The 15,921-nt window shown below is 41.8% G+C and overlaps 3 protein-coding genes across 3 annotated transcripts; 2 read left to right on the top strand and 1 right to left on the bottom strand.

Moving 5' to 3' along the window:
- Positions 1–713: 713 nt before the first annotated feature.
- On the top strand, positions 714–3,754 carry LOC104423148 (pentatricopeptide repeat-containing protein At1g15510, chloroplastic). Its single transcript, XM_010035608.3, has one exon. The coding sequence runs from the start codon at positions 782–784 to the stop codon at positions 3,404–3,406; it is 2,625 nt and encodes an 874-aa protein (XP_010033910.2). The 5' UTR covers positions 714–781; the 3' UTR covers positions 3,407–3,754.
- A 189-nt stretch (positions 3,755–3,943) lies between these two features.
- LOC104423146 (myosin heavy chain, muscle) lies at positions 3,944–8,333 on the bottom strand. The gene is made up of 7 exons (XM_010035607.3): positions 8,023–8,333; positions 7,087–7,202; positions 6,830–6,948; positions 6,565–6,727; positions 6,249–6,475; positions 5,527–5,848; positions 3,944–5,342 (listed from the first exon to the last, which is right to left on the bottom strand). The coding sequence occupies exons 1-7, from the start codon at positions 8,179–8,181 to the stop codon at positions 4,193–4,195; spliced, it is 2,256 nt and encodes a 751-aa protein (XP_010033909.2). The 5' UTR covers positions 8,182–8,333; the 3' UTR covers positions 3,944–4,192.
- Positions 8,334–12,652: 4,319 nt separating this feature from the next.
- LOC104423145 (molybdate transporter 2) lies at positions 12,653–14,479 on the top strand. The gene has a single exon (XM_010035606.3). The coding sequence runs from the start codon at positions 12,746–12,748 to the stop codon at positions 14,207–14,209; it is 1,464 nt and encodes a 487-aa protein (XP_010033908.1). The 5' UTR covers positions 12,653–12,745; the 3' UTR covers positions 14,210–14,479.
- The last annotated feature ends 1,442 nt before the right edge of the window (positions 14,480–15,921 follow it).

Genomic DNA, 15,921 nt, shown 5'->3' with positions numbered 1-15,921 from the left:
AATGTAATTCCTAAATTTTTATTTACATCTAGTTAATTGATTTTGATTTTAAAAAATTCATAAAGATTAAATTGAACATATACTAAAAATTGAGGAATGGTATTAAACGAAATTAGAAGTTCATGGACTGAATAGCATATTCGGCCAAAGTTAAGGGATCATATCAATTAGATTAAAAATTCATAAACTACATTACATATTGGTTCAAAATTTATGGACCATTTGAATTAATTTCCCTTATTGGTATGTTTTAGCGATTTATTTACCAAGATTTTAGTTGCCATCAATTATTTTCGCTATAATATGGATTAATTAACCTCTCCCTTATTTACCACACTGAGAGGATTTCAAACTAAATAGAGTCTTTCCAGTTAAAAAAAAAAAAACTAGATTATCAAAATAATTGTAATCTCATCGAGTGCTGAATTTTCAGTTTTTCAGCACTCGATGGGTTTTGAAACTTGCCCTTGGGGCCCTAGCATGTCACATAAGATATCTTGAGAAAAAAAAAAATATTGCAATACATTATATTCATACGGTCGAATAAAAAGTTCACGTCAGTCAAATTGATTTTGATTTTAAAAATTCGACTAATCCTCACGGATAAATATTTAATAATTATTTTTCCAGGCAAACCCCCACGAACGCATCTTTTTTTTTTTTTTAAATTTTGTTTTGTATTTTCTTCTTCCTGTGGCTTTTGCGGTTTTATCTTCTGCCGCTTCCTGCAGAAAAACCTCCCGCAAAACCCAAGAGGAAACCATGCTCTGCTCCTTCAACAATGGCTCTCCCCGCTAAAACATCCCCAATTCCTCCGCGCAGAGACCGTCCCAATCCTTCCTCTCACCAGACCCATCATCCCAGAACCGTTCGCTTCCCGCCGGACCCCGCAAGTCGTCAGCTTGGCCTGAGGAAGTCCCGGGAGGTGTCGGTCCTCAGCGCCAGCTCGCTCAACACCCAGAACCCGAATTCCCACCTCTGCGAGCTCTGCCTCCGCGGGGACCTCCAGCAGGCCCTGGGATGCCTGAACTCGATGCAAAGATCGGAGCTTGGCGTCGAGGAAGACTCGTTCATCGCCTTCTCGAGGCTGTGCGAGCACAAGAGGGCCCGCGACGAAGGGGCGCTCGTGTTTTCCTACGTGTTGAAGGCGTACGCCCAGCTGAGCATCAGGCTCGGGAATGCTCTGCTGAGCATGTTCGTGAGGTTCGGCAACTTGGCCGACGCCTGGTACGTTTTCGGCAGGATGAGCGAGAGGGATGCGTTCTCGTGGAACGTCATGGTTGGCGGGTATGCTAAAAATGGTTTCTTTGACGAGGCTCTGGACTTGTACCATAGGATGTTGTGGGTCGGGATAAAGCCTGATGTCTATACGTTTCCTTGCGTTTTGAGGACTTGTGGTGGTGTGCCTGACTTGGCTAGGGGGAGGGAGGTTCACGTGCATGTTATTAGACACGGGTTCGAATCGGATGTGGATGTTCTTAATGCCTTGATTACCATGTACATGAAATGCGGTGATGTTGTGAGTGCGCGTTTAGTATTTGATAGAATGTCCAGAAGAGATCGAATTTCATGGAATGCAATGATATCTGGGTATATAGAGAATGGGGAATGTTATGAAGGATTGAGGCAGTTCATTAGGATGCTTGAATGTGGCATTGATCCTGATATCATGACCATGACTAGTGTGGTCTCTGCTTGTGAGATTCTTATGGATGGGAAGATAGGGAGGGAGATTCATGGTTATGTGATAAGAACAGCATTAGGTGCTGATGTTTCAGTTGCTAATTCATTGATTCAATTTTACTCAAGTATTGGGCGGGGGGAGGAAGCTGAGGATGTGTTCTCTAGAATGGAATGTAAAGATGTAGTCTCTTGGACATCGATGATTTCGTGTTTCGAGGATAATTTGCTTCATGAGAAAGCAATAGAGACTTACAAAATGATGGGAGAAGCTGGTGTGGCACCTGATGAGATTACTATAGCTACCGTTCTCTCTGCTTGTACTTCTTTAGGCCGTTTGGACGTGGGAACTGAGCTTCACGAACTTGCAAATGAAACGGGGCTCATCTCCTGCTCAATAGTTGCGAACACTCTCATTGACATGTACTCCAAGTGCAAAAGCATAGACAAGGCCCTGGACATTTTTCACAATATTCCAGAGAAAAATGTCATATCATGGACTTCTATCATCCTTGGGCTTCGGATCAACAACCGCTGCTTTGAGGCACTGATTTTCTTTCGGCAAATGAAACTCAGATTGGAGCCCAATGCCATTACTTTGATCTCTGTCCTATCTGCTTGTTCTCGAATAGGAGCTTTGATGTGTGGCAAGGAGATTCATGCACATGTATTAAGAAATGGACTGGCATTCCATGGTTTCTTGCCCAACGCATTACTGGATATGTATGTTAGGTGTGGACGGATGGGATCTGCATGGAATCAATTTAACTTGCATGAAAGGGATGTTTCATCTTGGAATATTCTTTTGACGGGCTATGCAGAACGAGGACAAGGGTCACTGGCCTTGGATCTTTATCATAAAATGAACATATCTGGAGTATGCCCAGATGAAATTACATTCATTTCACTGTTATGTGCTTGTAGCAGATCTGGAATGGTTGATGAAGGGTTGGAATACTTTCAGCAAATGCAGTATGAATACTCTATTACTCCTAATTTGAAGCATTATGCATGTGTGGTTGATCTACTAGGTCGTGCTGGGCAATTAGAGGATGCATATGAGTTTATTCAGGAAATGCCAGTAGCTCCAGATGCAGCCATATGGGGTGCCTTGCTTAATGCGTGTAGAATTCATAGGCAGGTTGATCTAGGTGAGCTTGCAGCACGGCATATATTTGAAAAAGATACAAAGAGCGTGGGCTATTATATTCTGTTGTGTAATCTTTATGCTGACGTTGGCAAATGGGATGAAGTTGCGAAAGTCAGAAAATTTATGAGAGAGAAGGGACTGACTATGGATCCTGGGTGCAGTTGGATAGAGGTGAAAGGGAAAGTCCATGCTTTCCTCAGTGGCGATGATTATCACCCTCAGAAATCAGAAATTAATGCAGTTATAGAGGGATTCTATGATAAAATGAAGATAGATGGTTTTGGTGGATTAGACAATAGTTCTATTGATAAGATTGAAGCTTCAAGAGCAGAAATTTTCTGCGGACACAGTGAGAGAATAGCTGTTGCATTTGGGCTCATCAATACTGCTCCTGGGATGCCTATACGGGTGACAAAGAATCTATACATGTGCCAAAGCTGTCATGATATAGTGAAGTTTATTTCTAAGGTGGTTCGCAGGCAAATATCCATTAGGGATACAGAAAATTTTCACCATTTCAAGGATGGAGCTTGCTCTTGTGGTGATGAAGGTTACTGGGGAAAGCAAGCAACGTAGATGAAACTAGAGTAAGGTTTTCAGTTCATTTGATTATCTCTCCTAGGACATACTGCAATTATACTTGTGGATACCAGTCTCTGTGAGTTGTGCTTCCTTGCCATCGCATGGTTAAAAACTAATTAGTAATGTGAAATCAAAGGAAGTACACGCAAAAGAAAGCATCTTTATTGAAGCATGCAAGATCCATCAAGACTGGATTGTGTATGGTCTGACAATTGGCTGGCTCTTGAAGCTGAAACATGATAGTACAAAGCTCATCAGTTTGAACTTGTATCTTTCCATTTATGTAATTAAGTGTACAATTCATTACTGGCTATCTAACACGTATCAAATTTTGGAGGTTGATATGCTTCCCTGTTCTTTTAGTTTTTATTCACTGTGTTACGCATAAAATGAAGTTCAGAAGATTGGTTGGAAATCTCTACACATTTTGTTGCCAAAGACTGAATCTTGAAATAAAAAGAAAAAAGCCAAGAACTTGGGATATAGAAATCGAACCAAGCTGTCGACAATCTCACATTACCAGACGATTAGTTGGAAATCTCGGCACATCTAGTTGCCAAAAACTGATTCCTGGAAAAAAAATATAGCCAAGAACTTGGGATATTGAAATCGAACCAAGCCATCAACAAGCTTACACAACCAGTTTCAATGAACAAATGAAACATAAAATACAAACTTTTCACAAAATTATTTATAGAATGGAGTCATTGCGAGCACCCCATAAAACAGAATATTTTAAATACAAATGAATGCATAAAGAAGCTGCTGAGCGAAAGGGGTTTATAGTTTGACAGCTCTCCTGACTGTCCTGAAGGATGATTTGATGAAATTGCCTTCTGCATCATAATTCTCATCCCCGTCAAAGTCATCAACTACCATAGGCTTCTTTCTGATGCAGTCTACACCCTTTTTCAGCCCCAGGATCACAGATGGAGACGATGGAATCCGTCGAAGGATCCTTGCACTCTCTGATCTCACGAGCCCCTTTTCTTTTTTAGACTTCTCTCCTCTCTCTTTTCCCTCAATGTTCTCACTACTTCCAGTTGTTACAATGCTGTGGCGGCTTACTTCACTCCTTTGGCCTCTTACATAAGGCGCTTTAATCAGCTCTGTTGTCTCAACAGTCTCTTCTTTTATCTCACTTTCTTTTCCTTGAGTTTCTTTCTGCGTGTTCTCCACCTGAGCTTTTCCAAGACCTGCTTCGTCCTGTGAATCTGAATACCTTTTGTCCTCCTCTCTCTGTGGGAACTTAAGGTCCATCTTCCTGATTATTTCATCTCTGGCCATTCTTTTCCCTCCCTCTTCATTTCGAGGGCTCAGTTCATCTTTAGTATTCTCCAGCAGCATGTGCAGCCATCTTTCAACATTGGCTTTTCCGCGTTGCTTCCTGCTCTCTCCATCTTCCTCAGTTTCTGTTTCTTGTAAAGAAGGGAATAAAATGCTATGCCTTTTCCCTTCTCCTTCTCCTGAAACCTTCGATTCGCACTGTCTTGTAGATTCATTCTTCACTGCAGGACAATCTTCGGGACTCTCTTCATGGGAATCTTTTGCAGTTGATTGGCGTCCCTGTTGTGTTTCTTCTAGATTTTGCTCTCCAGTGAGAGAAAATCGAGCTATGGTTGCTTCATGTTCCTCTTCTAGAAAGAGTCTCAGTTCCTTGTGTAATGGTGTCCTCGGCTTGATTCCTGGTAAATATAAGGTCGGTTTTTTGTCTCCCTCGTCAATCAGTAAGGTATCATCCATTCTGGACCTCTTTCTTGCTTGCTCCCACTCGGGTCGAACCTGTTGCTCAATTTCATCCTTGTGTCTGTGGATTTTGTGGAGTTCTCTCTCAGATGCGTCACATATTGCTTTCTGGGCTTCAAGTCTGGCCGTTAGTGCATTACTTGCAGCCTGGTTCAGTCTTACCTGCTCCTTATAGATGACACTCCTGAAGCCCAAAGGAAAATTGTCAATAATTTAAATTTGCTACAGAAAATAAAGTATGGTCATCACTGCATTATAATCTCAAAAGTCATGTTTATTCCCATGAGCAAAATGGCGATCGGACAAAAAATTATATATAATTGGATTGTAGTAAAAGGTAAGATGATAAAGAGGGGTAGAACTCTTACTGATGCATAGCATCTCGAATCATCTTCTCCAGCATTATTCTATATGAAGATTGTGCCTCTGCTAGTCTTCTGCACTTTTCAGCCCTCCTCCTCTTTTTGATCAGGGTTAGTTCCAAGTCTTGAATAGCAAGTTTTTCCTCTTCATTCTTTAGCTTCATCTGGTTTACTTCTTCATCAAGTTCTGCTAGCTCAGCCTGCATTTTTGTTGCCTCGTCCTTTCGTCTTAGTGAATCTCTAGCCAAGACAATCTCCTGGTATGGATTCCTCAACTGGTTTGGGTTTTCATTTTCTTTCAGCGGGCTGGAATTGAGCTTACTAGCCACTGAAACGATAAAATTAACAAAGGTCATTCATCACAATCTCGAACCAAATTCATAAGGAAGTGAGATTCCTGTTTGTGGGCAACAAATTAAATTTTAATGATCCTTCCCTCCTCAGGGTAATCAAATTAACTTTTTAATCCTATTGTCTCAAACAGAACCGATTCTCTCCTGTTCACAAATAGCTTCACCTCATATCTTCTTATATATGATAAGCTGATTTAGTTCTCAAGTGGTAATCCTATGTTCCACACAGATTATGTTCTGGTGAATTTTCTTTTGTAGGCCGTCGGTGAGTAAGACACATAAGCTAATAATTATTAAGATGAAAATAAAGAGGCCTCATAAATTTTCCGCTATAGGAAACGCGCTAAAGCATAAGTGGAGAGGAAGCCTACTCACCCATCATAGCCTTGTGTGGCCTCTGTCTTCTGTTAGGATCGGTTGATACAAAATTCGAAAAAGAATCACGAGACTCCTTCCGAGAAACCACAATGGCAGCCGGAGCTAAACCAGCTCTCTCTTTTGATTCGAAAAAGTGCTGAGGAAAAGAATGTGATTCTACTGTTTGGGAGGCATTTATTTCTTCGTTTTCACCTTCCAAGAACAAAAACGAGAACGCTCTGTGCCTGCCAAAAATTGAAAGGATGCGCCTTGAGTACTCATAGTTTTAGTGCTTTACATTGATATGAAAAGGAAATAATGGTACAATGACTACCTGAAATCTGAATTCGATGAAGCAAAGACCGATAAGAACTGATTCACAGAGACGCCTAACTGAAAATCCCACCACGGAACGAGCAATTCCAATTTGTTATGCTTTTTCTTGCAAGCTTGCCATTGCAATATCCTTAAATTGCTTGGAACAGTCAACCCACCTCCTGCATATCAAATAGATAGTTCATATCTTCCGTCCAAAAGAAAAAAATAGATAGTTCATATCTAAAATTGTGGAAAGAGAGAGAGAGAGGGGTTTTACAGACTTGAGCAAGGAAACCAATGATCAATGTCCCAGGCGAGAGGAGATGCTGAATCAGCATGATAATAGAGAACATTCCCATAAGGGTCCACTCGAATTACCGCAGGATCAAATCCGGCATTCCTGCATCAGGAGACATTATATCTCAACATACAGTGACTAGATGATTATACCAGGCCCTGTTTTGCTAACTTGTGAAAACTCCTTGGCACTTTAGATGTAAATTCACTCATAAAATTTTCTGGTAAATCCAGCGAGTACCCAAGATGGTTAAGTTGCTTCCACAGGAGGCTGATAAAGATCTTCGGCTTGGCAGTGGGCTTTGCTTTCGGGTTGATTATCGGAAACATCAGCTCCAAATCTTCCACTATTGCAGCCTTCAAAGTCACAAAACCAAGCATGAAGAGGGAGGAACAATAGCCAATGAAGATCTCACCCAGTGAAATAATTCATTCTTGACATGACAACACACACGCAGCGAGACTTACAGACAACGGTCACGATAACATTTAACAAAATTTAACCAACGCAATTCATTTCAATGAGTAGAGAATTGAGAGACAAGTAGACACTTTAACTTGTTTTCCCAAAATCAAGAATTTCACCCTTTGGATCCACTAATAAAATCCTAGCAATTAATCGAACCATTGTTGGCGACAAAAGGATCGAATCGAGCTCACTGGCGGAGGCACGATTCTTGCGGAAGCTGAGAGCTACCGATGAGGGCACAGCAATGCGAATTTTCTCCAGAGACTCCGTTTAAACAAATTCAAAGTTCACGAACCATTATTTATACATTCTCACATTCAATTACTGAATACTTTTAGGGACAGGAGAGAATAAAACACAATAAGCCGTGTCTCTGAACCAGTAATTGCAGCAGTTTTCACTCAATGAAAATTTCCTTTTCAGGACAGGGTAATCAGCTAGTTATCGGTCTCTGGAGCATACAAATCGAGCGATCCCTCAAATTTTCTGCAGCTTAGCCGCGAGATTCAGCTAAAATCAGAGAGCCTATATAGGAATATTCAATCCCTGGAAACTCTAACTTGCTCACTGGGCAAGCAGTTTTACTGAGAATTGCCCAGAAAAAACCAAGTTCACATCATTTCATTTCCACTAGGTTATTCCTTTTCTTTCAAGAAAAGAGCTGTTGATTGAACAGGAAAAAACACAGAAGAGCCAACTTAAAATTACCGCATCCAGCGGGAGAGCGTAAGGCGTGAAGGCGAACGGCGGGCCGTGGGCGTAGGGGCCGGCGCCGCGGTCCCGGCAGAGCTTCGCGTACGCGACCGGGTACCCGAGGCTCTCGTCAACCTCCATCTCCGCCTCAGAGAAGCAATACTCGGCGGCCATTTCCACGTCTAGCAAATCTAGAGCCGTTCCGCTTCTCGTTCGGGCACACTGTTGGGTGCGGTGGTGAAAAGCAACGAAATTCGAGAGAGAGATGAAGGCAGGCGCTTTTGATGGAGGAAGGGCGAGGGAGGAGGGGTAACGGTCGACTGATTTTGAAAAAGTGGAGGTGGAATGGGGGTGGGTGGGTGGTGATGTTTCGAAAAAGTCCGGTGCCACGGTGGCAAAACGGTGGAGGCCATACGTGTAACGGCTACAAGAAGTGGGCCCCCCGGCGATTAACTCCGTTTTTTTTTTTCTTTTGGGTTAAAAAAATTTTTTTTTTTTTCAATATGCCTCCTTTTGAGGAACCCAATCAAAAGAGATATGGACCCCACCACGGGGGGGGCGCCAATTAAAAACCACGCAATCTTGTCATATAATCAGGAATCCCCAGGATTCGCCACCTCTCCCTTCCGTGTTGGAAAGGCCAAGGGGACGCTCAAATCCTTACGTTAACCGGAGGGGATGGGGTGGGGACGTTTAAAAAAAAAAAAAAAAAAGTGAATTTCAATACACCTCCTTTTGAGGAACCCAATCAAAAGAGATATGTATAGTAGAAATGGACACACGGGGGCGCCAATTAAAAACCACGTCAATCTTGTCATTTAAAAGGGAAAAAAAAAACGGTCCCCAAACTTTTACTCATCGGTATTAAATACCATATTGAATAAATTATAACTTTAGTGACGACGTTTCAAGGATCATTTGTATAATTAATTACATATAGTATATTTGTCACACAAAACACTTTTTTTTTTTTTTTGAATCTTTTGATAATTGACATATGCTATTTTCTATGCTATGAAGAGGGAAGGTGGGGGTGCGAGCTTGAAAACTTGAATGCATTTCGTTTTCATTAATTTTATGTCAATTCAAGTATCTACATCGGGTCAAAACTTGGGAAAGCACTTGATTCGACATCTCATAATTCTAAGTGAGTAGTCAAATTTTTTTTTTTTTTATGTCAAATGAAATGAGAAATTCTTGCTTGTAGAATAATACTATGTATTTTACCAAAAAAGGAATACTAGATGTCAATCAGAGATGGTTTGCTGTATCTGTTCGTCATTGGATCCGAGAACCTGGGCCGCATAAAGTGCCGTTTAAAGATGAAACCAGGAGATTCTGGGATCCCACGCATAAAACGGAAAATCAGTACAATTTTGGGTGTGGTTGAATCCACGGCTAACGACCTTTTCTCAATGTTCTGAAAGCAAACGCATCATTCTAGTTTGAACAAAATGGGACGACGACTTTGTGCCGAGCCCAAAAAGCGCCTCTTCCTTTTTTCAAATTCTTTGATTTTCGCACCTCCTGGACCCTCCATTTTGGAGCTAATCTTTGTCACTTCGAGAAAGAGAGTTTGTGCTCTCTCTCTCTTGGGCCTCAATTGTCAGTCGTCCTTTCTTTGTGTTTTCCATAAGTAAGAAAGCTTTGTTTCCATCACACTTAATGCCATAAGCCCTCACGAAAGCAAATTACAAAATGAACAAGCTATCCCCCCAGTCAAGACACCGTCGTTAGAGTTTAACCGTGCTTTTATCTAATGGTTTAAATAGCTATCCATAATCCTACAAAATATTACATTTCAAGTTTAAAATAGCTTTTCAAGAACTTAACGAGTAGACTTGTCAAAATTGGTCATTGACCAATTTCTCAACCCTTATTTGATTGGTTGAGTCGTTATATGAATTAATCATATTCAGTAAATGAGTTATAAATGGATTTTGAATGATAAAGCTCAAATAATATGAGTGTTAAATGAATTTACAACTTACTTAATTCCAACCTATTCCTAGGACGTTCTCTTCGATTTCGCTTTGCTGGGTCGGGTCAGGTATATGTAAAAGGATGTGCTCCGTTAGAATGGATCAAACTGTTCTTTTGTTTCGGTCTAGCAGCTCTATAATCCAAATAGGCTTTTGCATCTACAACGAAAGCCGGGGCCTTAATAAAGCCTCTTTCACCTGCCCTCATGATGTCCTAAAGAGCCAAAAAACCAAACCTGACTTTCCGAGGCTTTGAACGGCCGATATTCTCGGGGAAGACACGAGCGTCCCTGTCCATGCCAGCTTTTCCCAACTAACATTCATAACTTTTCGTGTACGCTCTTCCCTCTCTTTTGATTCGATGTCCTCTTCTGTCACCACATCATCGTCCTTCCCACAGCCACCCACTCAACTAGGGATCATCGAGTGAGGTTCAGTGCCCCTTTATTCGGTGACGGTGAGAGGAAAGACAAATTATTGTGAGGACATCTTCACGAGATTGGAGGATTTATGGATTGAGGAACCGGTTTATGTGTGGATGTTACCTATTGGATTGATCATTAGGAAAATACATAATCTTATGGTGTGATCATGGATTAAAATCTTAATTATCTCTTATATGAATCGAGTGAACAATTTCTAATATAATACGACAGTATGACTCGAACAATCATACAAATCTAGAGACTTCCAATTTATGTTAACTGCGTTTTTTTATTGGAATCATGTCAATCTGTTGCATATATGCAAGTAGGGAAATTTGTTCAAAAAGTTCTAGATCAATTATATGATGATTAATTTACTTTTAACCTTTTTGATTGTACTAATTTAGTTTTGAATTTGTTGTGTTGCGGTCAATTTACTTTCAATTTTTTAATTGTATTAATTTAGTTTTAAATATTTTGAATATTTATTAGTCTAATCATAAACTTCTTGATAATTTGCTAATTTAATATATTGACCTAAGTCTCTTAAGTGATAATTTAGTTAGCAGATGTAAATAATTTATATAATTTTTTTAATCTCTTTTTCTTTTTAATTTGGTGGAGAGAAAGAAGAAAAAGGGAAAAAAAATTTTAAAAAATTAATTTTACGTCGCCATCAATCCTCTCACGTAAGAAAACGGATGCTAATTAAATCATCACGCCAATGAATGACTCAACGAAAGTCTTGCCGAGAGACACGTAGTGTTCTTGTCCATGTGCTACCTTGTCCAACTAACATTCAAACTTTCGTGTACGCTTCTCTCTCTCTTCGATTCGATTGGTTTATGCGTGGATTTGGCATATTGGATTGATCAATATAAATGTAAATAATCTCATGTTGATGTCATCGGTTAAACTTCTAGTTCTCTCTTTGTTTTGTCGAGAATGAATTCATGCAACGAAAATACATTTCTTCAACGGTCGAAATTTCAACCTTAATTGAAATTTCAGTTCTTATGGTTGAATTAGGTTCTGTGGCAATTTGGTTAAGTGTAACCATGATAAGAACTAAATTTATATACTTTATAGGAAAGCACGTATAGAAATTGGAAAGATAAATCGAAAGATGCATCATGTTTCTCTAATCTGCAGGTTCGACACTGTCGAAGAGAAGCGAACTCTATTGCCGACTGGCCGCCAAAGCCCATGGGACCTCTTTACTTCCACCGAACTGGGCTGTATCTCCTCCTCTTTATCTTCTCGATCTCATTTACTCGGACATTCTGTCGAATGGTTGTGCTTCTTTGCGTTATTAATATAACTACCGTTTTAGACAAAAATAAAATAAAATTGAAAGATGCATCTTTTGTGTTGCTGATTGAAGGTCTCTACAATGATTCAATACGTGGTCCCTAGGCTCAAGCTTCACGGGTCACTCTTCTCTATGAACCGTTGATAACTCCTCAATCAGCATCTTCATTGCTTTCAATCTTATCACTTACCTAAATCTATCAATTGTCAATCGCCAACCAATCGTAATCACATATCGATGCAACACTCGTTCATTGATGTTCATGATTGTCGATGCACTCTTTTGCCTTTAATATCCTATCGATGGTCCAGTTGCTCAACTCATAACTTTATATTTGCGTTGTGTAGACAGGCTTTTCTTCCAATGATCACTTATCGATTATAAAATTGACTAATGCTGAACTCTGTATCCACGTAGCATTGATTAAAAGGACTTGGTATTTTTTGAGTGTCAACACTTTTATATAAATTGGGTGAACGATTCTCGACACGATATAATAATACGACTTGAATAGCTAGACCAAGTAAGTGGCTTTCGATCTATATTAATCGACTTTTCTACCGTAATACATGAAAAATGACACTAATGGTCCATAAACCTAAACTTAATGTGTAATATGATATTCAAATTGTAATTTAATATGTAATGTGGTATCTAAACTTTTAATTTATAAACTGTGCATATGAAAATGTTTGATATTGTCCATGAACTAAAATTGATAGAATAACAATATTGAACATTTTTATATAGTTCAAAAACTAGATTAAATATGCATAACAAAATTATATTGAATAAATTAAAAATTCATCGTTATGTCGTGAGCCTTCATATATGATGGTGTCCTATCGCGAGATTTTTGCCACGTTAAACCCGACCAATACACTGAAAAAAAAAAAAAAAAAAAACCCGACCAATACCATGAAGAAGGGCCACATATATCGGACCAACGAGATGAAATAAAGGACAATTTCCCTTTCTCGCTCGATCCACTCTCCAGCTCATCCTCGACGGCGACCACCATGGAAGACTCGCCGTCCGACCCCAATCGCCGCCACCCCACCGCCGCCGCCGACGACGACGACACGGCCACCACGCCCCTCCTCCTCCCAGGCCGGTGGCGGCGCCACCTCCGCCTCAAGACAGCCCTCTCCTCGGAGCTCTCCGGCGCGGTCGGGGACCTCGGGACCTACATCCCGATCGTGCTGGCCCTGACCCTGGTGTCCCACCTCGACCTCTCCGCCACCCTCATCTTCACCGCCCTCTACAACGTCGCCACCGGCCTCCTCTTCGGCATCCCCATGCCCGTCCAGCCCATGAAGTCCATCGCCGCCGTCGCCGTCTCCGAGTCCCCCCACCTCTCCCCCTCCCAGATCGCCGCCGCCGGCCTCTCCACCGCCGCCGTCCTCCTCTTCCTCGGCGCCACCGGCCTCATGTCCCTCCTCTACCGCTACATCCCCCTCCCCGTCGTCCGCGGCGTCCAGCTGTCCCAGGGCCTCGCCTTCGCCTTCTCCGCCATCAAGTACATCAGGTACGAGCAGGACTTCGTCACCTCCAAGTCCGGCCCGGCGAGGCCCTGGCTCGGCCTCGACGGCCTCATCCTCGCGCTCGCCGCCGTCCTGTTTCTCGTGTTGTGTACTGGGTCCGGGGACGACGTTTCGACGGACGCTCGAGGTATGGATTGTATGGATGAATGCGACGGCGATGATGGGGGCGATGTTGAATTGTCGCGATCTAGGCGAAACATCGACCGGAGATTGAGGACGTTGTCCGCGATTCCCTCGGCTCTGTTAGTGTTCTTGTTTGGACTGGTGTTGTGCTTTATCCGCGACCCTTCCATCTTTTCCAGCCTCAAATTCGGCCCCTCGAAACTGCAAGTGTTGAGCATAAGTTGGGACGACTGGAAGAGCGGGTTTTTACGCGCCGCGATTCCGCAGATCCCACTGTCGATTCTCAATTCGGTGATCGCGGTGTGTAAACTGTCCGGTGATTTGTTCCCAGATAGGGAATTGTCGGCTGCATCGGTTTCGGTCAGCGTAGGGATCATGAATTTCGTGGGGTGCTGGTTCGGCGCGATGCCGGTGTGCCACGGAGCCGGGGGGCTTGCAGGGCAGTACCGGTTCGGGGGGAGGAGCGGTGCCTCGGTGGTGTTTCTGGGGATCGGGAAGTTGGTGCTCGGGTTGTTGTTTGGGAATTCATTTGTGAGGATATTGAACCAATTCCCAATTGGGATTCTCGGGGTGCTGTTGCTGTTTGCCGGGATCGAACTGGCGATGGCTTCGCGAGATATGAACACGAAGGAGGAGTCTTTTGTGATGTTGGTGTGTGCTGCTGTGTCTTTGACAGGGTCAAGTGCTGCACTAGGATTTGGGTGCGGGATTCTGCTGTTCTTGTTGCTGAAGTTGAGGCGAATGGATTGTTTTTCGTCAAGGTTTCTGACATCTGCGTCCAAAGATTCCGGTGATGGGAGGAATGTCGCTCCTTGAGGCTGTATAATTGGGATTGTAGCTGCTTGAGAAGTACATTTCAAGCAGGCGCGGGTTCACAAATCTCGTTAGCAAGTTCATTAGGCATGTTTAATGCTGTACTAGCTAGCTGGTATCTGTACTAGTAATATGTATATACCTCATTCTGTATTAATGCATAAAATCCGCATATTGGAGCTTCGGTCCAAGATGAATCTTCATCTGCCTTTCTTGTTAATGACCTGGTTCTGGCGATAGATTGGTGATCGGGAAAGAATGGTCCACTGTCAAGTGCTCAATCAGATTTCGTGTTGTATGAAGGATAAGGACATGTCACCGCTGGTTCAACGTTCCTATCCTATGTATGAGCCGGATCAAGATTTTATGCTGCTTGGCTGGGGACTAGCCCCACGCCCACGGCCCTCTTTCTGTTGGGGTAGATAGATCGTAACATGGTCGGCGCCAAGAGGCATATCAGGAGGCTAATATTCGACTATTTTCGGGTGAAGATGTATCTTCACCTCGCTGCCCATTATGCAGAAATGCCTAATGGGTGCATCAGTATGCTTGCTGGGCATCGACTCCTGAACTAGCACCTGCTTCGCAGGTATCCCATAATCCGAAAACTAATCACAGGCCAGACGGGGATCTGCAATGTGCGTGATCGGTGCATGGGAAGCATTTGTAATGCGACAGTACCTTCTTTGCCCAATCAGAGAAGGTCTCTAGCGCGACAAGCCGCAACTCTCTCCGACTGCTGCTCTAAGTAAGCCTACTCAAAAGAGCTAGAGATCGGAAACTTCTCAAAGCAGAGTTCTGACTCAAACAAGAGTAGTAGTCTTTTACAGCAAATTATGCAGCTACCTTTAAGAAAGAGAGAACTATATAAACACATAAGCTGGTACCAACACGATCGCAAAACACATCGACTTATCAGAAGCAATGGCGCAATCGAAGAGAGTGTCTCTCCTCCATTAATTCACGATTATACAAGACATGCTAAATATTTATTGTGATTGATCATAGCAACAAAAATTGTGTCTTGTTTCCTTTTTTGTCGAGGAAGGAGAAGTTACTAACCTTTTAAGAGGCAAAATTACCATCCTTTGTTGGTCATTATTTGGGAAGATCATCCGATCAATCATTCACTTATTGTATGGACGCCGATTTAATATCAAACTTTTCAATTTTATTAATTTAGTCTTAAATTTTTGCATGAAATTCTAATGCGTTGGAAATAGTTGATGTGGCGATCTAGTCATTATCAGCCATCTTATGTAGCACACCATCAAATCAATGATTTTTAGGAAAATTTTTGAGCAGAAGTATTATGGTTGAATTTCGTGTAAGTGATTAGGATTAAATTGGCAAAATTAGATAGTTTAAGACTGAATTGATATTCATAAAATAAGTTTGAGATTGATTGGATAATTTCCCTGTGATTATTTCTATTGCTCTTTCTCTCGTGTTAGATATTGTTTGTTGAAGTTTCACAAGAAGCAGAATGATGATTGTCGTTAATCTCAATTTTAAGGTCGATATCACTCGAAGCCAAATAGGTCCCTGTGCAATCGATCTTAGGAAGTTAATTAAGGACAATCGAGGTGCAAGTTGCAAACATGTCAACAAATAATTAAAACTGAAAGAAAGTCACGAGGATTCATTGTATATTTCTCGTTAAATTTCTTAATTACTCGCCCATTTGCAAGATTAGTCTAAAAGTCCAGGTCCAA

Source organism: Eucalyptus grandis, chromosome 10 (genome assembly GCF_016545825.1).
Source record: "Eucalyptus grandis isolate ANBG69807.140 chromosome 10, ASM1654582v1, whole genome shotgun sequence".
Taxonomy (NCBI): Eukaryota; Viridiplantae; Streptophyta; class Magnoliopsida; order Myrtales; family Myrtaceae; genus Eucalyptus; species Eucalyptus grandis.
This window is presented reverse-complemented; position numbering and strand designations above follow the sequence as displayed.

Coding starts and splice junctions, on each gene's coding strand:
- LOC104423148 (XM_010035608.3), top strand. CDS start 782: ATGGCTCTCCCCGCTAAAACATCCCCAATTCCTCCGCGCAGAGACCGT.
- LOC104423146 (XM_010035607.3), bottom strand. CDS start 8,181: ATGGCCGCCGAGTATTGCTTCTCTGAGGCGGAGATGGAGGTTGACGAG. Junction 6,728..6,829: donor TCATTGGTTTCCTTGCTCAA/GTCTGTAAAACC, acceptor TTTGATATGCAG/GAGGTGGGTTGACTGTTCCA. Junction 6,476..6,564: donor TCATCGAATTCAGATTTCAG/GTAGTCATTGTA, acceptor AATTTTTGGCAG/GCACAGAGCGTTCTCGTTTT.
- LOC104423145 (XM_010035606.3), top strand. CDS start 12,746: ATGGAAGACTCGCCGTCCGACCCCAATCGCCGCCACCCCACCGCCGCC.